Raw genomic sequence first — 24,995 nt, forward strand, 5'->3', positions numbered from 1 at the left:
ATTTTATATAAAACATATTGTTATATTTTACATTATATAATTTCCTGGCATACAATATAAAGTTACGGGTACAGTAAAGGTTTTTTGTATAGGTTTTGAGAAACTGACACTCCTCAAAATAGCGTATGAGCAGTGCAGTTTTTGCTAATGGTGCTTGCTGTGACTCAGAGTGAGGAACTACTACAGAATATTCTGATAAAAATAGCTTCAAATTGGAAGAATTTGACCACTTTTATTAATATGGCTACTTACTAAAATATTTTCTGAAACTAAAAGCTGGGATGATAATACATTAATAGCAGTAGAGATAGGGGCACCTGGGTGGCTCAGTCGGTTAAGCATCTGCCTTTAGCTCCGGTCATGATCCTGGGGGTCCTGGGATTGAGCTCCACGCTGGCTTCTCTTAGCAGGAATCCTGCTTCTTCCTCTTCCTCTGCGGCTCCCCATGCTTGTTCTCCCTCGAGCTCTCTGCCAAATAATCTTTAAAAAAAACTGCAGTAGATGTATTAGAAGACATTGTCATAGTTAGAAAAAAACCCTAAAACCCAGCATTTGTTTTCTGATTTATAAGGTTATTTATCTTCTCTAACTTAAGGTAGCACCTGAAAACAAAGTCATTTGATTACTGCTCAGGTAACTGGAAACAGTGACTCAGCCTTCAGGACATCTAAACGAAGGATAACCTTTCCTGCCTTTTCACCATTGCAGGAACAGCTTACTACCGTGAAAAGCTCTCTTCATTACCTCAGCCAAAATTATTGATCTTTAAGATGCACAGGTTTGGGTTTTAATGTTTATCCTCTGGATCATTTTTCCTCTTGAAAAATTTTAGATTTATTGATTTGAAAGATACAGTGTTCAAAATGAACTAGTAAGTTGTAATCTATTTTTCTTCTAAATGACTTCTGAAAACAATACATTACATTTCTATGTGTGATGACACAGCACTCATTAACAGAACCTCAGTGCACTTTTAGTTAGATATTCCACACACTCAAATATCCAAGCTAAAATCAATTGCTTTGGGAATTCTAAATGTACTTAAAATTATAGGTCTGTATGAAAATGCAAGACAGTTATTAACAAATTAAATATTGGTGGCCCATTCATGATATAGCTCTTGCATCCCAGATTCTGAGATCAGACATGTAACCCGATTAAGCTACTGCTTTTACTATAATAAAACAATAACTCCTTTAGATTTTTAATTTAGAATTTGTCTGCTTCCAAAAAGGATTGAAAGAGCTACTATTAAACTGGAATTAGAAATGTTATTTCAAATGTTGCAGAATACAGAACATCTTCAAGCATCTGGCTTAATAAGACAAAACACAATTTTGCCTACCATAAATATTCACTCTTATTCTTTGCATAACAGCCTCTGTCTCCTCTCTTACCTGCCAAAGATTCTTCTCTCATCCTAAGTATGTGAGATATATTTTGGGGAAAACATTAAAAGCAATTTAAATGATTAAGCAAACTTCTCTAAGCAAAACTGCTTAACACACAAAATTACTGTATATAATAGGGTTTTATGCTGAACTGAAAAGGGCACTAAAAAGAATTACTGTGTACTTGTTTTTCCTTATGATCTTTCTGGAAAAATAGCCACATTTCTTATAAAGATGAAAGGCACAAAACTAAATTCTTAAAACTTTTAATGCATTTGTGCTATTAATGAAATATTACAGCTTATACCTTAGCAATAAAGTACTGGGAAGGTTACTAATCGATAATAAATATTGTAGTTATCTTAATGTTGTTGGAAAACAAGATGCTCCAGCTTTTAAGCACTTACATTCCCAATACTGCTAATTCACTGGCAATGTTAAGGTGGTCCCACTGAACTACACCGCTAATAGATAATCCGTTTTTCCAAGAATGTATATAGCCACACCTTAGAAGAACCTCAAGGGTTTCAAGCCTCCCCGTTAAACTCATTATCGAAACCTTTAAGACTCCGTATTTGATGTGGCTAAAAAAATCCTCCTGCCACAGTTTTGGTCCAATTCTGTAGCACAGATACAATACTCAAAGTCTCTGTCTATACTAGCTAGACCCACATCACATACATTTCCGCCAAAATGTCCGTAGAAATAAGAAAAGCTATCACAAGGCCAGCTGAGACACTTCATAAATGGCCTTCACTGTCCTTTGAGCCAATTATTTAGGTAACATACAAAGAAATTGCTAGTTCTAGTTAAAATCCAAGCGTCAGCTTCTCCAAGCGTCAGAAGGGTGTGCATAAGGGAAGGGAGGATCTTAAACCTCATTTCATTCCCCCTCCCTGAGACGCAAGAAACCACCCACGGTATGAAAGTAGGCGGGGGAGGAGTGCTGCAGCCGGCTGCCAAGAAAGCGCTCTGCAAGGAGGCCGTTTCCCTGAGTCACGGAGAGGGCGGGAGGCTGGGCCCATCTGCCCACGCCACGTCCTCTTCGTAAGGGACTCAGTTTAAATAGGCAGGGCCCAAAGGGAAAGGGAATAGCACCGCCATTCCTCAAGGCGGCCCAACAGCCACCACATTCCCAGGAGACTCTGCATGTCCCGAGAACTCGCTCCGCATTCAGCCAGCAATGAGGCGACCCTTCCCGACCAGCATCACGTGCACCCGGAAGTACGTGGGTGGGACCTAAGCGCCCACGGAAATGACGTCGGTCACCGCTAGTCGCATGATGTGGCAAAATGCAAAAAAAAGGAGCGGGGGGAGGAAAAGCAGGAGTCTGGGGAAAGTGATGAGTCCAAAAAAGTAGTCCCTTCGAGTCCTCTAATTTACCCTCGTGGCGCAGCAGTAAGCGATGCCCTCGGCGCACTGCGCCCCGAATTCCTGCGCCCCACTGCACCGCGGCACTCCGTGGAGGGGTACATAAGGCGGAGGGGGTGAGGTGACTTGGGCGGAGTTCTGTCGTCGGGATCCCTCCGCAGGGCTCAGCCGTTTCCGGAGTCTGCGCTGCGCCCGGTTCCGCCATTGCGGCTCTCCCGGACCCTGGAGCCTCCGCCCCCGACCCGAGCTCTTTCGTCTGCCTGCCAGTTTCCTGCGTCCCCGGAGAGTATCTTGCTGAGCCCAGCCTCCCCCCTCCCCCTTCTCCTCCTCTCCCTTGGAGAGCCCGGGCAGCCGCTGCCCCGCAGCCCCAGTGACAGGAGGAGACCATACACCCGACAGCGCCATGGCCCAGATTCTGCCAATTCGTTTTCAGGAGCATCTCCAGGTGCGGCCGGGCCCGGGCCAGTGAGGGCTGTGGAGAGGGTGGTAGGAAAGAAGAAGGTGGAGTCTGGGCCCAAGTAGAAAGAGTAGGATCGGAGGGGGATGGGTATTGGTGCTTGGGGTAGATGGAGGATGGGGGCGCTATCTTGGAAAGCTTAAGAGTTAATGATGTGGGGCTTGGATAGAAAAGACGAGAGTCGGGGTGCAAAGGGCAGCGAGACCAGGCCTGGGTTCGAGGGCCTCTATTTTCACTTCCTGGGTGGTAGGAACTGCGCATTCTAACTCCCTCCCCTTTCGCCGTTTTATTCAGTTCATTCATTTGGGTAGATTGGGCGGGGGGTGGGGGGTGCAATTCTCCCGCGTTTCTTCCAAACCAAGGATTTTCATCCCCTAGGCCAGTGCAGATTTGTCACCTCCCATTGCTCCTCTTCCCTTTCCCCCATCGTGTCTGCACCCAGCAGTTGTGGGGTGGGTGGGCTGGGGAGGAGCAACCTTTTTTCTTCCTCCCTCTGCGGCTCTCAACTGGGAAAGGCACCTTCCCCTGGGGGTGGGGGGAACGGCGGCGACTTGTCTCTTGCCATCCCCGAGGCAGTAGGAACAGGTCACTGAAGGAACAGAAGGAGAACAGAATGGGGGAGCATATTTCTCAGGGCGGTGTCAGTCTCAGAGTGCCTGGGGTCAAGGTCCCTAGAGGTACTCGTCTTTTTTTTTTCCTTTCTTTTCCTTATTTCTCTGAGGATGGTGCGGCTTTTATCCCCTCTTTCATTTTAGGAGGTAGTAAAGTTATCCAGAGGTTATCTTGGGGTCTGCTGGAGTGTAGCAGGTAGACATGGGCTGCCTCTCTTAGGATTGCATGGAATTGAATTGAGCCCTGGAGATAGAGCACACCTGCCCTGAGATATGCAAAGTTATTTGGTCAGTAATTGGCTTCCTTTTAGTAGGTTCTAGAGTTCTTTCCCATGGTGCATTTTCCTGTAGGCAACATACTGTCTTATCTGGCAGTGTGCCCGTGGCGGGCCGAGGCAGATGATCATCGGAGGGCTTGACTGAATTAAGCCTCTTCTGAGCTTCTGATTTTCATAGTTCACCAAGCCTGGTTTTACTTTGGCTGCAGTAATTTATTCATCTTAATTTGCTTTCTTCCTAAATACTTCCTTAAAGAGGCCTTCCTCAGCTCAAATCTTCTGAAGGCCTAAATTCATAATGATAAAAGATGCTGCAGTTTGACATGGCATTAATATTAGTAACCTACTGGACACTTTACCATTGAAGGCTGTTTTATTTACTTTCTCCAGTTGATAACATAAAGGATTCTTATTAATAAAAAGGTTGAATATGAATATTTAGGCCATCAGTAACGTAACCTCATGTTTCTTTACAGGTATTATCATCTTTGCATGAGCAAGAAATTTTTTTCCTTTAAGTCTTGAAATGTAATGAATAATAAATCTAAAAAATAAGTAAAACACTTTCTTCGGTCATCTGTGTTTTTCAGATAACTCATCTGAAGTAATAGAACACTTAAAAAAGGTTAAAAAAATCTTAAGTGACAGTGGACATAAAAGTTACTGTTCTTACTCAATTAAAGTTTTAATTGCTGTGGTTATTTCTGTTAGAGTGAGGTGTAAATGAATGTAGAGGTTTAGGAAAATAATATTTTTGAGTGTGAGGGGAAAGCACAGGCTCATCTCAGAGTGTTTCTGAAATATCTTTCTGCAGACAAATGTTTGCAAATTATAAACAGAAGCATGTACAGTTGCTAGTTACAAGGCAGAAGTATCTCCAATTAGTAAACCTTCTTTCTTGACTAGTGGTGGTTTGGGCAGTAGCTTTTCATTTCTATTCTAGAGGAGACAAGAATTAAGAATTATTAAATATTCCCAAAGACTGGAATCCAGCCTTGTCACTAATTGAAGACAGATTTAATATGGGTATGATTTCTGAGTTTCTGCAAATACTCAAGTGAAACCATTTCCTTCTGAAATAATTTGAGGATTTGAGTATAAAGCAGCTTTGCAAATGTATTTGAAGAATTCAGTCATTTTTTGGTAGTAATATGCCATGCCTGAAGTTAAGGTTGCTAGTGTGATTGTATACTCCAGCTGATAATGATTAATTGTGCAAAGAGCCCCAATCACTAACCTCTTCCAGAATATCTCCTAACTTCTCATTTTTATCCCTTTTTAAAAAATTAATAAGGATTATTTTAATTGGTATCTCAGGTCTTTATCTGAGTTCTGCCAGTTTGCTAAGTAGCAGAAAACTTTCTGAAACACTTAGGATAAAAATTGGGAACAAGAATTGAGGAACTTGAGTGTAGAGTTAGCTTTTGTGAAAGTTTCTAAAGGTGAACTGTAAATTTGTTTTTAACTATTCTGACCAACTGAAGTATCTGTCATCAAGGCTTGGAACTACATCAAATGAATGTTAATATTTTAAGTTATAAGTTTTTTTTTTTTTTAAAGGGTGATAGTCAACAGATGAGTGCCTGTTTGAGCAAGAGATTACTAGAGTTGCAGATTCTAAAAAAAAAATTCCTAGACTACACATAAAATGTTGCTTGCAGTTCTCAATTCTTGGCACATTAAGTTTCTTTATGCCAATTGACACATTCTACTGTATTCCCAGGTTCTTGGGTTCTCCCCACCCTTTTCTTTTTCCTTTGATCCATAAATGCAGGCATGGAATGTGTTGTGAGTTGAATGGTAGGGGTTCTTGCTATGGCTATTTTAATTTGCACAGTGAAAGCAGTGCTCAGTATTACTGTGATATGCTACATGCATAACTGTACTGCCTGGAGAGGCAGGCATACTGCCTGGAATTCTGCTACAGTCTAACGTGGGAATGGCTTCCAAGTTGAAGATGTATCATATTTTTCAGAATTTTCCTAATGGTCAGTTTACTCAGCTTAAAGGGGTGTGGCTAATTCTAGTGAATGTGCTTTCACTCTGTTTAGGAAATAAGACCCGGAACTCTGTGTGTGTGTGTGTGTGTGTGTGTGTGTGTGTGTGTGTAGAACCACTGTCATTTTCATTTTACTGTGTAGTGCAATACATGATTTTAGAAACCATAACCTATAATATTTGAATTACATTTAACAATATGTTTTTCCTGTCACTGTGACTGATGTGTTTTTTCCTTTTGAGAGTTCCTGTCCAATAGAACTTTCTTCTGGGGCGCCTGAGTGGCTCAGTTGGTTAAGCATCTCATTCTTGATTTTGGCTTAGGTCATGATCTCAGGGTCGTGAGATAGAGCTCCACTTGGGCTCCACACATGGCGTGGATCCTGCTTAAGATTCTTCCTTTAAAAAAAAAAACTTTCTTCCATGAGGAATATTTATACTAATTACATAGGGATAGTGAAATGTGGCTTGTGTGACTGAGGAACTAAGTTTTTACTTTTATTTCTTTTTTATTAATTTAAATGTAAATGGCCACATGAGGCTATTATCTATGACACTGGACTGCAGGATTAGGGGCCATACTGATGGACTTTGTAAGAGTGAAGGTTTTATCTGATCATCCATATTTACTAACTAAAATTAAAACGTTATTTGAAAGTCTTAGTTGAAAAAAATGTGTTAGTTGAATATTGCTGTCTCTTTTGGGACATGGTGGTGGTGAACAGTGACTAGTGAATGGAGGGAACAGCGGACTTCTTGTGAGAGCCTGTTTTTCCCTGTGACTGTGGCTTGGTGTTTTCAGGTCTTAATCCCCCAGACATTGTTATTAAATAGTTAAAGAAAGTGAGACTCCACCCAAGGGGACACTGTCAGAATAGGATTTGATCCTGGGTCTTCAGACACAAAATATTTCAAGGAAATAGAATGGCTTTGAGAGAAGTTTTACAGTATCTTACTGTGCTTTTTCAAAAACTGTTGGATTTTGCTCCGAGAATGTTCTAATTTGACCCAGAATGTTATAATTTCAACATGTAAGGAGTATACAATTTTCAAATGAGGTATTTTACATTCCTTTTTTAGGGTACTGATTTTTTCAAAATCTGATGTGTATTTTACACAGCACATCTCAATTCAGAACCTATTTTCATTGAAAATTTTTTATCTTTGTTTAGCTTTCATAATATTTACAGTTGAAAAAGCAGATTTGCGTATCTAAGTTATTCCAAACATAAGTTTTCCATACTTGAATCCATTATCAGTTACTATTTAGTTTTCATTATTTTAAATTTTAAAATCAGTCACAGTAACCATATTTCAAGTGGTCAGTATCACCTGTGGCTTGTGAAATGTCGTTCCACTATTGAAGAACACAAGGTTAAGACTCTTTTTCTCAGTAAAATAGGACTAGTGCCTCACAAAGTTACTGTAAAGGTCTGAGATCACGTATGTGGAAGTACTTGGTGTAGCACTTTAGGAACATTAATTGTTAGCTATGTATAGTACATTTTATTCATGTATCTCACAACCAGTGACAGAGTATTTTATTTGCAGACCTAGGTTTTTATGGTTTATAAATATTTGAGATTTGAGGACTTAATCATCAGCTGTGTTGGATTAGGGACGAAGTTGTGAACAATACGGACTATAAATTGATAAGTTGGCAAAGGCTGTCCACACAATTGCAACCATGGATGTTATTCAATGTTCGATTCTGTGCATGACTTAATACAGATATTCATATGATATAAAACTGATCCCGCTCTGACTGTCCAAAAGAAAGAAAGCTTTTCTTTTTCTTTTTTTTTTTTTAAAGATTTTATTTGACACAGCACAAGCAGGAGGAGCAGTAGAGCGAGAGGGAGAAGCAGGTTCCCTGCTGAGCAAGGAGCCTGATATGGGCCTCGATCCCAGGATCCTGGGATCATGATCCAAGCCGAAGGCAGGCACTTAACCGACTGAGCCACGCAGTCGCCCCGAGAAAGAAATCTTTAAGTTACTTTTTTTTATTATATCCCATGAGCACTCGCTGTCTGCCGTTGGTGCATTTTTAATTAATGTTCTTTGGTCAGATATATTTGAGAAACTTGATTATATCTGATCAAATACCCACCTGGAATGCCAGTCAGACCTTTGCTAGTGTTATATATGTCCTTCTATAAGATGGTAGTGTTAAAGTGAATGTTCTCACTTAGGTGGGAAATGAGTCATAACTAATATTTCACTCCTTTATATTAGAATGAGGTTATGTCTCTATTTACATACACGCCATGCTAAAGCTCCTTCACAAATCAACTTGTAAACCATAGCAAAGTTTATAGCTCTAGATGTTTTTTCCCCCTTGGCCAAGTGCCTGTGGCTAATGCTCTTAACCTGAAGGGATGGCAGGAGGGTTGGATCTGAATGCATTATACAAAACCCATCTGTCAGATTTGGATTTTGTCTTCTTTTTTTTGTGTTATGAGAGATATAATTTATTTTGTCCTTACTTAGAGGGGATAACTATTCATCAAATCTCAATTGTCCTGACATCTATAATATCAAAATTAATTCACCATTTTAGCTTTTTTGAGTACCTACTGTGGGTCAAGAACACTGCTAAATATTTTATGTTCATGATCTCATATAATTATCAAAAAAATCCTGTCAGGTAGGTAGGGTTAGCCTTATTTTGCACCTGAGGAAACTGAAGTTTTAGAGTCACATAGCTAGTGAGTGGGTGGTCAGACTTTAATACTTGGTCTTTTCTCAGTGTGGCACATTGCCTCATTTGGTGAATGATCTGTATAATTTGAACTGCAAAATATAGCAAAGTTTGTTTGCATCTGTGTTGTGATGATGGTCTTTGTACACATTCTACCAGTGATTTCTTTTTAGGTCGATAGTTTTTAAGATTTTATTTATTTGAGAGAGCATGAGCGGGGGTGGGGGGCGTGGGGGTAGTGGCAGGCAGAGGGAAAGGGAGAAGCAGATTCCCCGCTGAGCAGGGAGCCAGACACAGGGCTTGATCCCAGGACCCTGAGATCATGACCTCAGCCGAAGGCAGATGCTTAACCAACTGAGCCACCCAGGCACCCCTCAGTAGTTCTTATATTATGAGAAAAGTAGGGGCCAGTGAACCAACATTTGATTTTCTATACTTCAGATGGTTAGATGATGTTTTTAAAGGGCTTTATTCAAGTTCCCACTAGAAAATTGTGCAGAATGATTGGGATCAGGTTAACTTGTAATGAGAATTATCTTTATCCCTCTCATAAAGCTGAACTTCTCAAATGTGTCTATGGATTTTTTCTAAATGACAGGAAAGTGAATGTGTTCCAGTCTGAAGCCACTTAAGAAAGCAGGAAACTTCTTTCTATTTTACTGTGTTTTTCATGTTTTTGTGTTTATACTAATATAAAGCTTGAATAGAATTCTAGGAAAATGGTGGTGCTTGAGGTGGGGTAGAAGGAAAGTGGGAGTTGAACATGTTTGTTCAGTGTGAATAGTATAACCATGGAGGGGAAAAATGGTTACAAACTTGTAGGGTTGTGCTTTGGAGGCAGAACTACCAGTAATATTAGTACTTCCTGTTCTGAATCATTGGGTAAATAAGGACTTTTCTTTAAGTTCTGAAGTAAAGCTGATTTTAAAGCTTATTTCTGAAAGAATAGGGATTGAGTGCATTGAAACCATTTTGCCGCAGTAAAAAATTTAAATTCTGCTGTGTGCTATTGTAGAAAATGTCTCAGATGTTTAATCTGAACTCTATTTTTATCTTTTTTCAACTTCCTCATTTATTAAGTTAAAATAATACTTTTTGGCAATTGTGAAGTGACTGTGGTGTGTGTGTTTATATTAAGACTTAGCTTATAGAGACATTTAAATATTAGTTCTTAGCCCTGTGCTAGAGGGAAGTCTCCCTTTATCCAGTAGAGTAGAACATACATGCTAAGCTAAAGGAAAAAACTACCATCTACCCAGTTATTGAAGCCAAGATCTTGGACTTACACCAGATTCTTTCCTTTTATTGTCTACATCCAGTTCATTTCTGGAATAGGAGAGGGAAGAACTCTTAATAGTGATGCACACTGGGATCCTAGAGATTGCAATTTCTGATGACTTTGTTCTGAATCTGTATCTATATAGGTAATTTTGTTTTAAACAACACAAATTTATTATCTTAACATTTTGGAGGACAGAGGCTGAAATGAATTACACAGGAGAAAACAGGGTTTTGGCAGGGTTATATTCTTCCTGGAGGCTCTGGAGCAGAATCCGTTTGATGACTCCCATCTACTGACTGAGAATCAGAGTAGGTGAAAATGGGAATTAGGTTGAGAGTTGCCTACATCTGTTTTGTTTCTTTTCTTTTCTTTTCTTTCCTTTTTCTTTTTAAGATTTTATTTATTTGACAGAGAGAGAGTGAGCACAAGTGGGGGCAGCGACAGGCAGAGGCAGAGAGAGAAGCAGGCTCCCTGCAGAGCAAGGAAACTGATGCGGGACTCAGTCCCAGGACCCTGGGATCATGACCTGAGCTGAACACAGAAGCTTAACCGACTGAGCCACCCAGGCACCCCATCTTCATCTGTTTCTGAATAGCTGAGAAAGAGAACTTAGAAAGCACCATTGTGGACCCAGTGAGGCCAAAGACTATCCATGTATGCTCAGTTTAGCAAACAGCTGACTTTGGATCACTCTCCTTATTTGAGGATAAATAAGTAGAAAAAAAAAACCCATAGGGAGAACATGGTTTACAAAATTCATGTCTTTCGCCACTCTGCAATACTGTATATTCTTCCCTTTGAATCTTGCAAATCTAAGGTAGTTTTCTCTTTTACCATAAAATATTCTTCAAGAAAGAGTTTCCTTTATATATATATATTCTTTTAAATGGGTTTCTCGGTTTTTTTTTTAAAGATTTTATTTATTTATTAGAGAACAAGCAGGGGAGGGTCAGAGGGAGAGGGACAAGCAGATTCCCTGCTGAGTGGGAAGCCTGATTCAGGACTCTGTCCCAGGACCCTGAGATCATGACCTAAGCCGAAAGCATACACTTAACTGGCTGAGCCACCCAGGCACCCCAAGAGTTTCCTTATATTAAAAGCCTTACCAAGTCTTCACATTTATGGAGCCCTCTCACAATTCCGTTTTGAATACTACACTGTTCATTGAAGGCTATCATAGGCTTGAAATCATCTGGATTGATACAAGGTAAATGTAACATATCTAATAATTATTGTTCTCTGGACTCACAATTATTGGACGTAGTAAGGAAACATTTTAAACATCCCTCAAAAACCCAGTCTATTCGGGGTATATTTCTGGAGATCATAATCCAAAAACAAGTGAAAAAAACAGCTCTTCTAATATGCAGATGGAAATTTTAGGCATGTTCTAAAATTACCGTGATTGTTCCATAGTGGATTTTTTTAAAATGCACTTCCTTCAGTGGAATGGAGATGACTTTCCAGTGCTAATGAAAATACTAATGTAAAAAAAGTGCATATGAAGAGTTAAAATGGTTTCTGAAAAACATTTTCAGGTAAACTATTTTATAATTTTGTATATTTATTTTTATGTAGGCTCCATGCCCAATGTGGGGCTTGAAATCATGACCCCAAGATCAAGAGTCATCTACTCTACTAACCTAGTCTGCCAGGTGCCCCTCTAAGTTTATTTTATAATTTTTAATGTCTTTGTAAACTAAGTCAAATGACTACTTGAACTATATATTAAGTTTTTCTAATCCCGAAGAATTTATATTAACAGGGCCAAAGTTCTTTTGAAATTGAGATAAAGTTCATATAACTTAAAATTAGCCATTTTGAAGTGAACAATTTAATGGTATTTAATACATTCACAACGTTGTACAACCATCACCTGTATCTAGTTCCGAAACATTTTCATTGCCCCGAATTCATTCAGCAGTATCTCATTCCCACCCCCCCTCCCATCCCCTGCAACCACTAAAATGCTCTCTCTTTATGGATTTACCTATCAGGGAAATCATATAATAGGTGACCTTTTTTGTCTAACTTTTACTAAGCCTAATGTTTGAGGTTCATCCATGTTACAGTATGTATGCGTACTTCATTCCTTAATGGCTGAATAATACGCCATTGAATAGATATACTACATTTTGTTTGTCCTTTCATTAGTTGATGGACATTTGGGTTCTTTCCACCCATTTGCTATTATGAATGAATGGTGCTGCTATGAACATTAAAGTTTTTGTTCGAATAACTGTTTTCAGTTCTTTTGGATATATACCTAGGAGTGGGATTGCCGGGTCATATGGTTTAGAACTGTTTTAATTTTTCGAAGGATTGCCCAACTGTTTTTCGTAGCAGCTGCACCATTTTACATCCCTACCAGCAGTGTATGAGAGTTCTAGTTTTTCTACATTCTGATACTAGTCAAAAGCTCTTTTGAGTGTCCAGGGAATAGTTTACTTGCTAAAGTGAATACCCTATTTGGGCACATAGGGTATTTTTAGTTCTGTTCTCTCCCAAGTTTGTAGCTCTGTCCTCCCTTAAATTGTGTGTCCTGCTTCAGGTTGTATTTCTGTTTCTTCTGAGACATTGTGTATACTCCCACATATATTTGGGCTAGGCATGCATTCTTGTAACCTCAAGGCACCCTTGTAATTGCTATGGGCTTGTTACACACTGAGTAGAGGAGGCCATACCACATTTATTGTAGAATTCTCTGTATTAGTGTAGTGTCTGGCATACAGTAGCTGCTCATTAATTGTTTAAATGTGTGATTATTGGAAAAAATACTGTAGAACTAGGAAGAAATCTTGAGGAAATAAAAGGGTTTTTTTTCTACTGGAACTGGAAGAAAACTTCAGAAAACTGTTGGCATCATCTGTGGCATATAAAGAAAACTTGATATGAGTAGAAAGACCCATGGAGATAAAAGGCTGCAGTAGTAGAATATATACAGAAGCAGTTGATCCTGGACACAAGAGAATTGCCCCTGTGGAAATCAGCAATGTGGAAGATTAACTTGAATTTTTTGAAGATTTTGAATTTAGAGAGAAATCTCAGAATTAAAACAAGAGGAGGTGTGACAGAATAGGTTACGAATCTAACAACTATAGAAACAAAAATAATTGGAATGGAAGCTTTTTTTCAGACGATAAAAGAAAATGTAACTGATAGAAGGAAGAAGCAAGATTTAAAGGGTTCAGTGTTTGAGACAGGCCTGGGGAAGTTTTAGTACCATGAATTTAAAAACAAAAAAAATCTGCAAGCATCCAGAGCATACCCTGTCCCTGACCAAAAAGTCAAGGTGGTCTTATGTTTTTTAATTTTGAATGTCAGACAGTGAAGCAGTATCTATAGAGCTTGGGGATGGAAAGTTTTTTCCACTTTTTAGAAGACTTGAGCTACAAATTGTACACTCAAAACCCTCTGAGCCTAAAACTTGTTATTTTCCCTATAGGTTGTTACCTTAGTAGTAATGAAATTTGTAGCTTAACACAAAGTAAAGAAAGGCAGTTTCACACAAAAGTAGTAGGTTATAAAATATTGAATTGATGTTAAGTTGCCAAATAATAGATGGTCAGTAGATATTAGAAAATAAATCCTGGTCATTTAGTCATTTTAACGTTTCAGACTTCCTGAATTTGTTAATATTAAATGATTTTGAGAAAGCTTGTAACTTCTTGCTGACTGTTAATTCATTCACTCTGTTGAACTTGGAATTTTTGGCATATAGGTTCACAAGGAAATATTTCAGTGACTGAAATGTAAAAAAATGGTTCTGGTCTTGTAACTTCTAGTACCTACGTGCTGATCATGCTTTAAATGATTGCTCCAAGTAGAAAAATTAGCAATAACTGCGTAATGTCTAATTTCCTAGCAGGTCTGTCGGTATAGGGTAGAAAAAGACATGTCTGTGCAGCAGTAGTAGCAGTTACGGGGTTGAGCTGAATCACTGGGCTCCCACTTAAAAATACTTTTTGGGAAGTTGTGTCATAGAATTAAGTTTCTTTGTAACCTTTACAGTTTTAATAGTAAGGAAACTGACCAGATGTTGTAGTTACTTATACCAGGAAACCAAGCCTTTGGTGTCTGCCTCTGGACAGTCATATCATCCTTTGATGTTTTTTATGTTAAGTCAGCACAATCTTGAACCCTCAAAGTAAGCCTCATTTCTAGTTGTTTGAGAAGAATGTTTGGATAAACTATGACTTTTCGCCCGTCCCCCTACCCCTGACACGCATATGTACACACCTATAATCAGTCATGGCTTTGGTAGCATTCACTTGTTTTGTGCCAGCTGAATGGCATTTATGCAGAAAAGGGCATAACTTTGGAGAGTCTGCAAGATTTGGGGCATAAAAATTTCCTTATAGTCCCCTGCAGCTTGATCAAAATCAGTGTGTGACATTTCATCTAATTATTGGATTGTTTTTTAAGAATGAGTCAAATTTAAAGTTTTTAAATTTTCCAGTCAGTAGTTGGCTACAAGTAGGAAAAATGCTCTTGAGTTTCCTGATAATCTGCCAAAGCTAATAGTCTTACAGTCCAACTCTGGTTCCTTCTTGAATGTAGTACTTAATTTTGGAGGGAGTGACCAGAGTTGCATTCTCCTAAGAGACAGTGATTGCCTCAAAAGCTAACATGGAGTAGAAACAAAGGGTCAGCAAGAGTTAAAGGCATTTTTACTTGCTTGAAATGTGTGGAGCACACAAAACAATGGCCAGTATCCTGTTGATGGAAGAACTAAAGGAATCCTGCATTCTCAGCATTTTTCTTCATTTCCTGTAGAAGCCAGAAACTGCAGCTTTTATTTGACATTCTGCTGGTTTCATAGCTAGTTTCAAGGGCTCCATGAAGTGACTGCTGTCAGCACTTTTTGTCACTGTGATTGATACTAGTGAAGGTAGAGGATGTTTAGGGACTTTTAAAGGAAATTATGCTGAGTGAAATACTTGGGATAGGAAGTTAACCAAATCTTTAGGCACTTAACTTCAAAATAAGTGCATTGAGTGATATCCAAGTATCAGCAGGTCTCTCTCAAATTATTGATTTCTTAACTGTAGTGGTAACATCTATTATCTTTATCAAGATGCAAGATTCATTTACAGAAAAGGTCACTGAAATAGGGTTATTTACATAGACCACTTACAGAATAGTCTCATCTGAAATGTAGTAGCTCATACATACTTCCTTTCCATTCTAACTATCAGATGAAACAAGGAGGAAGGATCTGAAAAGTGTAAAGCCAAGCACTAATTGTGAAGCACAAGTTCTTAGTAATGCTGTCATAAACACAAGTTTTACGGTATTTTGATTTTCAGCTGATACAGCTGGTAAATGAGTCCTGTTCTGAGTTTGCTAGTCGTTCAATAGGAAGCAATCTCCCTGAGTATGCTTCTAAAGAAGGCTGTTTCAGTGAATGTTCCTATTTGATCAAATGTGACAATTGCTGGTTGAAATTAGTAGGCTTAAAGCAAGACTAATATTCCTTTAATTATATGATGTTTGTAGGCACAAACAATTGTGATTGCTGAGACTGCTAACAGAGAGTCTCCTCTTCAGTCCAAGAATTAGGCATTGAAAAATAGCATGGTTTTACTTGGTTGTATTGTCTTCTGCTAGCATTTTCTTCCTTTCTTAATAAATGTATACTATTGGGTTACATATGTCCATAGTCCATTTAGTCCCTTTAACAATATTTTCATAGGCTGATCACTAATGTATTCTTTTTTTTTTTTTTTTAAGATTTTATTTATTTATTCAACAGAGAGAGAGACAGCCAGCGAGAGAGGGAACACAAGCAGGGGGAGTGGGAGAGGAAGAAGCAGGCTCATAGCGGAGGAGCCTGATGTGGGGCTCGATCCCGTAACGCTGGGATCACGCCCTGAGCCGAAGGCAGACGCTTAACCACTGTGCCACCGAGGCGCTCCAGGCCTCTTTTTTTTCATGTTCTTTGAATAATTTGCATCTTATTACATCTGCACTTCCTCAGTCTTTTATAACCCTGGGCCTTCGCTATTTGAAAGTCTAGTGATTTCTTGAGGGGAAAGAGGCACCCAGATTGAGGAGTTTTTCTTGGTTCTCACTTCTGCTAGTATTGAACTTTGCAGATTTTTTCCCCCCAAGCCTCCTGTGGCTGTCTGGACTCTGAAACTTGCAAGTTCTTTTTCCTGCTTCTCCTTGTCTTATTTGAAATTCTTGTGTAACTTTATCAACTGTTCTTCATGTTTTGCTGGAGTTTAATGTTAAAGAAATTTTCCTTTTCTGTTTGTTAGACTCCCAAGAAAATGTCTGAAAACAATGCTTTTCATTAGTTGTATGTTTTGTGCTTTCCAATACAGTAGACACATGTGACTCTTGAGTACTTGAAATGGGACTAGTGTGACTGAGGAACTGAATATTAGATTTTATTGACTTAAAATTGAATAGCTGCATGTGACCAGTGGCCACTATCTTGGACAGTATAAGTGCAGCGAACCTCTTAGTTCTGATTGGGCAGACATCCGGTATACAACTCCTTTACAGAGCGTAACTCTTACACTTGAATTATATCACTCTTTGGTTTGATTATCGTCTTTACCATTTGAAAGTTGTATTGTTCCTCCCTGCCCTACAGGTAAATTGCCTAGTAAAAATCTATTCCTCACAATTTAATTTTCAGTTTCTGTAACCTTATAAGACAGAATTTAATCCTTTTTAAAAACTTAAAAAAAATAAATTTGCAAGCTTTCATGTAAGACTAGGGAGAGCTATATCCCAGTCATTTAGATTTTTGATATTTTGCAATATTTGCTTTTTTTCTTTTAAACATTTTAGAGAAATTCAAGCTATCATGCACTTTAACTTCTGGTTTTTTTTTTTTTAAAGATTTTATGTATTTGACAGAGAGCACAAGCAGGGGGAGCGGCAGAGGGGGAGGGAGAAGCAGACTCCCCACTGGGCAGGGAGCCCAGCATGGGGCTCAATCCCAGGACCCTGAGATCATAACCAGCACCAAAGTCAGTCCCTTAACTGACTGAGCCACCCAGGCACACCTCTTCTCTTTTGTAATAAGTATCTTGGGAAATAGTGTGAGACTCTGTAAATATCTGTCTTATATAACGACACTACAGTTACCTAAGGGAGGAAGTTTCATCCATAAATTTTAGTATCCATTGATGAGTCTTCCCTGAATCAATTATTGTAATACTTGCAGAAGACTGACTTTTTAAAAATTTCATTGGTCTTTTATATTTTTTATTTATACTGGTGTTGACTCCTGATTTCATAAACCTCCTTTAATGTATAATTGTCCTGAAAAGTAATTAGCAGTGTATGTATAGCAAAAGAAGTGCTATCTTTCGGTGTAAGGTGATTGTCACCTCTGTAACATTAGTTAGACATATTGAAGACAAAAAGATGGAAGAGGGTTTCACTCCTTAAGAAAGTTCTTTTATTTGAAGAGCTTAAAGTTTAGTTGGATAAATTGACCTGGAATTGTACGGTATTGGATGATTGGGAAACTCTGGTTTTGGAAAGGTATGGTATAGGTTTGTGTGGTCTTTGAACCAGGTGCCTTAAACTTTTCTGCACGTTGAGGAGAGAAATTCTATGCTTGGTTTACCTTTTACCTTCTTTTTTAGTCTTGAGCTCTTTAGGGCAAAGAGAATTTTTGATGATACTGACCTTATGCCATCTGTTTGCATTAGCTTTCCCAGCTTGCTTCCTCAGCAAAGGTGTTAGAGGCATATTTGCCAAGTTTGTTAGAAAATCTTAATGATGTTCCATGGTGCACCTAAAAATACGAATTAAAATAAAACAGGGTTACTTAGCATGAAAATGTTATGTAGTTTTGGAGATTCTGGTCTCTACCTAACTTTAGTCAAATTAAAGAACAGAATTGAAGGTTTTTAAGTGTAATTCCCTATTTTTTTTAAGGCATTTCACAGTGTCTGAGTAAGTTAAGCACCCAGAGACCACTAATCTATTATCAGTAGTCAAAAGATATTCACACCCAGTGTTTCGAGCAACCTGTAGGACAGCTGAATTAAGCAGATAGTAAAATGTAAATACAAAAAAAGCTGATTTTGAGCTGGCCTAAGTACTGATGTGTTGTGTGTACTAACAGTATCGATTGAGCCTTTACTATGTGTCGGACATTGTTCTAAGTGCTCTGCATTAAATCCTCACAATTCTGGGATCTCAGATGTTTCAGAAGAGGAAACAGATACACAGATTACTGATTTCCCCATGATCATTTATGTGGCAAAACCGGGACTAAACCCAGACATTTTTTTCTTATGAAAAATCCACAGAACCAACCAATTTTGGATGGCACTTGTACTTTATAATCAAAGTTATAAATTTTAAACTAATTGTCTACTTGAATGAAGAACCTTCTGTGTTCTCTAGATAATGGGGAATCTGAAATACTATGTCACACTACAAAAATTAAGAATGTAGTGTTTTTTCCCCATAGGCATGTTAATCCAAATTGGGGTGAGAAGGAAAAAGAAACATTTTTGTATTCTTTTTTTTTTTTTTTTAAGATTTTATTTATTTGAGCGAGAGAGCACAAGTAGGGGCAGAGGGAGAGGGAGAAGCAGACTCCCCACTGAGCAGGGAGCCTGACGCAGGACTTGATCCCAAGGCCCCGAGATCACGACCCTAGCCGAAGGCAGGCACTTAACCAACTGAGCCACACAGGTGCCCCATTTTTGTGTTATTTCTAACATGTAACCCCAGGACTCTCTAGAGTTTTGAGTTGGCTGATTAACAGTAAATTTGTTTACTGAAACATTTTGGAAACTAAACTAGGCGTAAGTGTCAAGTCCTGCAGTAGTGCCACTTACGGACCAGGACCCAAAATGTAGTTTGGAAATCAAATGAATTGCAACATTCGAGTTGGTTTTCTTTCAAAAGGGAGCAGTTGATAATTTGTATGGTTTTGTGCATGTGCTATTAGTGTTGTTTCTTTTTTTAAGGGAGGATGAAATCCTCCCTTAAAGTATACTTTGGATATACAAAGCTGTCTTTAAATGGAAAAGCATCTAATTGCTGGGGGGAGAGAGGTATTACTGGAAACATAGGTGGATGACTTTTCATAGTATACCCTTTTGTACTGTTTGAATACTTTGCCATATGCATGTAATAACTATTCAAAAAAATAAGTAACCCCTTTTCTTGGACCTGAGTTTATTGATTCCATATTTTTTTTTAATTTATAATCAAAAAAAATTTTTTTGAAGTCAAAATTTTACTGAAAATTTCCAAGCATATAGCAAAACAGAATATCCCCAGCTTCAATAGTAGCAACATTTTGCCAATTGAGACTATAAAAAATGTAGCCAGAATTTGGATATTATTGTGTATTCTCTAAAAATAGCTGTTAAGCTTGGAGACTCTTTTATGTCCTCTGAGTTTGTTAGTGGTTTGTTGCACAGCTTCTGTGGTAGATAGTTCCTATACCATCAGACTTTTATAATTGACTAAGAATTTTTTATGGTTAGTTTATGCTGTTGAAAATAATACCTTTTTAAAAAACATTGTTGCATTTTAAGTTTTTATCTGTACAGATATTAGTAAACATAGTTATCTATAATAACCCTTTTATATGATCTATTTTAAGGATGTACCTAAGTCAAAACTGCTGTTAATGATTGTGTCTTGTCCTTTTACTGTGTGTTGGGGAATGTTTCCCTTTTGAATATGTCGTAGGAAAATACAGGAAGAATTGGTGAGTGTTCTGAGCGCTTACACTGAACAGTATCACTAGTAAGGAAAGAAAAATCTCACTGACCTTATTTGAAGAAGTGGAATCAAGTATAACTTTGTTAGCTGATAGGAATATGTCACTTGAAGTTCCTGTCACTTACCCTAACAACTGGGAGAAGCTTTTTAGGAGGGAGCAATTTCTTGTGTAGTAGTGTAAATGGGGATTACTTAAGTATGCTTTTTAAAATGTTTAATCGTGTGGAATTGGTGAGAGTGTGACACTTGCCTCTTGTTTAATTTTGTTTTTTAAATACAGCATGTATGTCTACTTCATGTGGAGTATTTTGAATAGCACTAGTACATTCTTGGTAGAGAAGATCAAAAATATATATGCATAGCTTTCTTGGTAGAATGTGTAAATGAAGAATGAGAAAAGAATGTAAGATTATATAGATTGCAAGGAGTGCAAGAACCCCACCCATTTGTAACCAAATCTGCTTTTTCTGCAAATAAAACAGCCCTGAGTCTGAAGGTCGGTGCTAACTGTTGACAACATGCTTTTTTGACTGATTTATTTGGGGACCTAGTCGGGTATAAGAAAGAAAGTTTTTTTGATTTTTCTTTTTTTCTTCTTCTCTCTTTCCTAATAGTTTTCTTTTCTTATAGTTGTACCTGCCTCTGAGGAATAATTTGGGATTCAGTTAGCTACTATTTGACTAACACTTAATTTTTACTCTTTCTCAACATTGTAGGACTTAAGCTTGTCTTATGTGAATGTTTGGTATAGTGACTTAGAAACATAGAACTCTTATTTTACAAAACAGTTAAGAAGATAATGTGTTGCTTTTACACATAGAGTTCTAGGTGATCTGGGAGCCATTGGAATTTATTCTCCACAACTATTAGAAAGGTAACTGGATTAGATTTACAAGAGTTTGAGGACTGTCCACTCAGAAAAATAGATGTATATACCTCTGAAACTAGGTGGACAACTTGGCCTCCGGAAGCCCACCCACAGTCCCTTTATATGTGGTTGGAGACCTCTTTATCTTCCTTCATTAATTCTGGACCTAAAAGTTACTATAAAGTTAAAGTCAGGAAGAAATGAAAATTAATATTTTATAAAGTTTTATTGTAACCAAATTTATTATAAATTACTTATCTCACGCTTGTATACTTGCCTTGCATTGCAGGGTATACTTGAGTTTGTAAAGCCAGTTAATCTTCTCTTTTATTACCATGTTTGTATTAATAGTTAAACAATTGCTTGACTCCTTGCCGTGGTATTCAGTACCTAAGTTACTGTAACTACACATTATAACTGGTTGTGCTTGCAGTCATTGAGGTATAAGAGGAAAGTGAAAGTGAAGTGCAGTCTCTTAATCTTATGTTGTATTTTATTCAGATCCTGGCCTGGTTATAATTAGTCCTATTAGAATTTGACAGAAGAATTTAGATAAAATACAGTTAACTTTGGCTCAGCCAGTCCATAAGAAAGTAATGACAGTCGTGGTCTCTGAGGAGGGAATCTGGGTGACTCAGGCAGAAGGAAGACTTGTTCCACCAGCACTTTTTCATTTTTATTTGTGTTTTGTTCCATGTGAACTTATTATACATTGGAGAAAAGAAAAAAACACTAGTCTGGTCAAGGCTAATAAAACCTTCTGGTAATTTTTTAGTGGGACTTAATCTGTCATACTATATTTAGTCACCCAGAATATTAATGACCCAGTCTGGTAGAGCCCTCCTTCTAGCAAGTGCCTTTTTATCTTACACACTTAATGGGTTTTCAGACACCTACTATCTTTAGATCCTCCTTATTTAGCAAATATTTTAATATCTTTTGAGTATACAAAGCAAATCTGATTCCATCATTTTCCTTGTTAAAACCTTTAAGTACCTTCCTTTGCCTATAGAAGACATTCAGGATTCTTACTGCGGTACATTTAGCTCATCAGTCTGGCCCTTGCTTGCCTTTAAAACCTTAATTCTTTTTTTCTGCAAGCCTTTCATAAGTGTGTACTCCCAGTGTTAACAGAAGTACTTGTATTTTCCTTAGCAGATTACCCTTTCACATCTCTAGGCCCTAGTATCTGTTCTTCTTTCTGTTGTTCATTCTCTTGTCTACCTTCCTTGAAAACATTCCCTTAGCTGTGGGCCTTTGACAAGGTCCCTCTTACATATCTTCGTTTTGGTATTTTTTGCAAAGCATTGCTAATTGTTTACTTGTCTGTCTGCTTTTGTTAGTATGAGTTCCTTTAGATAAGAACTCTGAAATTTTAAATCTTTTTATGGTGAATTTTCAGTTTCCTGAAGTACAATGCATGTGAGCAAGTGACCGCTAAATATTAAAGGGGTTAAGGGAGGTTAAATCAAGAAACATGGGTGACCTCAGATGCCCTGAGCCACAAAGACTAGCTCTTAGGTGTAGCTCATTCCTTTACTCTTTTATGTACTTGTTCTGCCTCTTAATTTTAACTACTAGTTAATCTCTAGTCAAAACTACAAGGTTATAACAAGATAATTGAATGCCGTATTTGTTGGAAGAATAAAAGAGCCATCATTTGGCTATCAATTGCCTCATTTGAATGAATATAATGGAGTTGTCACTGTTGACCTTAAAGCATTAATGGTTAAAGGAGGATGTGTAATGATGACAATACATGAATGTCAAGTCTTTCTGATTCACTTTGTAACATGATTTATTATGTTTTTGTTTTTTCCCCCAGCTCCAGAACCTGGGTATAAACCCAGCAAACATTGGCTTCAGTACCCTAACTATGGAGTCAGACAAATTCATCTGCATTAGAGAGAAAGTAGGAGAGCAGGCCCAGGTGGTAATCATTGATATGAATGACCCAAGTAATCCAATTCGAAGACCAATTTCAGCAGACAGCGCCATCATGAATCCGGCTAGCAAAGTAATTGCATTGAAAGGTATAAAAGATTGTGGGGATTTGTTTCTTTCTTTTTTTCCCCTATGTTAATTTATTCAGATACAGTAATTAGGATTTACCTTTTTTAGTATGTTGATTAAATTTGGTTAAATCTGCAAAATTAAATCTATTACTAAATTTGATTTTAACTGCTTTCACAACTTGGCATGTTTCTGTGAAATGTCTTGCTTTCTACTCAGCATAGACTATTTGGAAAAATTTTAAGTTTTGAATTGAACGAATTTACATTTTATACCTCCAGTGTGACAAGACTGCTAAAAATATAACTCCATGTACAGAAGACAAGAAATTAGTGATTCATATTCTGGAATAAAATATACTTAATATTAGTACTTAAACATTGCAGAATTTTGTTATGAAGATAAACTTAACATTTATGCTGTGCCTTTTTTATACTTCAGGTGTGTGTTTCATTTAGATTATCAAGTTCTAAAAATGCCTTGAATTGGGTGACTGCCTGGCTCAGTGGGTAGAACATACTACTCTTGATCTCAGGGTCATGAGTCCAAGCCCCACCACGTTGGGTGTGGAGCCTATTTTTTAAAAAATGTCTTAAATTTATACTGATTGTTAAAAGTGTGTATATATTTAGATGGACATTAAAGCTTTGGGATCAAGGGTGTTAGAGTTTATTCAGACTAACTTTTTCTCACAGTAGGGAACTGTACAACCTGACAATCTAAGCAGTTCCAAGAAGCTCATACTGTCTGGGAGCCTATATTAGTTTTTTTCCTTTGAACTGTAGAGTGAGAATGTAATTGACCCTTTAAAACAGAAGTTTGTGGGAGGACTAGGTGACAAGCTGGCTGACTCTAAAAAAGGCATTTAATTGTCTGTATTTTGCTTTGTTTTTCTTCTTGGTAGTAGGAGGAGGAGTTCAGGTTCCTAGTAATTTCTTGATAAATTCGTGGGTGAGTTGTTAAAGATGCTGAGATTTTTAAACAGATTTTGCTTCACATAATTTAAACTTTGTATTTGGTAGTGATACTGATCGGAAATTAAATGCAGGGTTGGAGGCAAGCATAGTCAAATAACTATGTCACCATTACATATCCAAGATAGGAGTTGTTGATCTCGTCTTAAGGAAAGACGGTCCAGCTTTCACCTGGGACCACATGTTTTATGACAGCAAGCTTCTTGTGTCTGTTAAACAATACATGTATTATACTTTAAAGTATTAAGCTCCCTTCAGCCTCCTTAAAGAATTTAGATTCAGATGCTTAGCAACTCTCACACCGCTCTATTAAAAGGCCATCGTTTTATTTTTCTCACAATTCTTTTCTATTTTTAATGTTATTGTTATCTTATCACATTTCTTAATGCTTTCTTATGTGTGCAGATGGTGAGTTATCTTAAATTAGATTGTATTAGTTATTGTCCTGTTATATAAAAAGAATAAATTGAAAAGATGTTCAGAGCATTATAATAATAGCATTATAGAGTTGTGCCTGTATGTCTATGTTACAGAGTTAAGCTGTCATCTTACCCTTCTGCCCAAATCACCCTACATACATACACTCCAACCCCTTTTGTGTAAAAATAAATAAATAAAAGTCTGTTAACTAGGGGCTGGGAAAGGCAGCAAAGGAAAGTCAGTCATTCCCAAATATTGCTTCCCTCTGAAGCCAATTTTAAACCCTTTGCTTCTTTTTATAAACAGGACTATAACTCTAACAATTGTTCAAGTCTGGTTGTGGTTTACATATTGTGTGGGATGGGAATAGCATTGTTTTATGGAAGAAGTTTTTACACATGTGTAAGAAGGGTCATGGTACAAAGCTGTATGTTTTGTGTCCCATTCTGCCAGCTCTCCCTCCCCTCCCGCTATCCTAACAGTTTTTGTTTTTTCAAGAGCCAGATTCTCTGTGGCTCAGGAATGGAGTTTTCCTTAGTCTCTAAGGACTAATCTGGATTAGCTAGCCTTGAGATTGCTGTGGGCTTTGACTCTGTTAATTTAGACCAAATCACTTTTTGTTCTGATGGATTTCAAATTACAAGTATAAGCCTTTGCATCTGACTCCGTGAACTCTTAACAACACTCGAGGCAAATTTCATCCTCTTTTACTAAGTGTTTGCTGTCGTAATTGGATGAAGCTTGAATTTTGTTTGTATCTCCAGCATATTAACAGCATCTGAAACTGTCCTTCTTTGTCTCCTTTTTTTCCAGCACCTCTACCTTTTCCTTTGTATCTTAAACCAATGAGATGTAGCATGTACTTCTCTTATGTGCTTGGTACAAGGCAGAGTTGAAGTAGATCCTCCTCCAAA

At 37.8% G+C, this 24,995-nt stretch overlaps 1 protein-coding gene across 2 annotated transcripts in view; it reads left to right on the plus strand.

Moving 5' to 3' along the window:
• The first annotated feature begins 3,075 nt into the window (after nt 1-3,075).
• The window catches only part of CLTC (clathrin heavy chain), a 59,697-nt gene continuing 37,777 nt past the window's right edge, over nt 3,076-24,995 (plus strand). For both annotated transcript variants that reach the window (XM_008695477.2, XM_008695478.2), the window contains exons 1-2: nt 3,076-3,207; nt 22,500-22,707. In XM_008695477.2, coding sequence (XP_008693699.1) covers nt 3,166-3,207; nt 22,500-22,707 — 250 coding nt within the window. In that variant the 5' untranslated portion in view covers nt 3,076-3,165. The remainder of the gene's footprint in view (nt 3,208-22,499; nt 22,708-24,995) is intronic.

Source organism: Ursus maritimus, unplaced genomic scaffold (genome assembly GCF_017311325.1).
Source record: "Ursus maritimus isolate PB19 unplaced genomic scaffold, ASM1731132v1 scaffold_24, whole genome shotgun sequence".
NCBI classification, from domain to species: domain Eukaryota; kingdom Metazoa; phylum Chordata; class Mammalia; order Carnivora; family Ursidae; genus Ursus; species Ursus maritimus.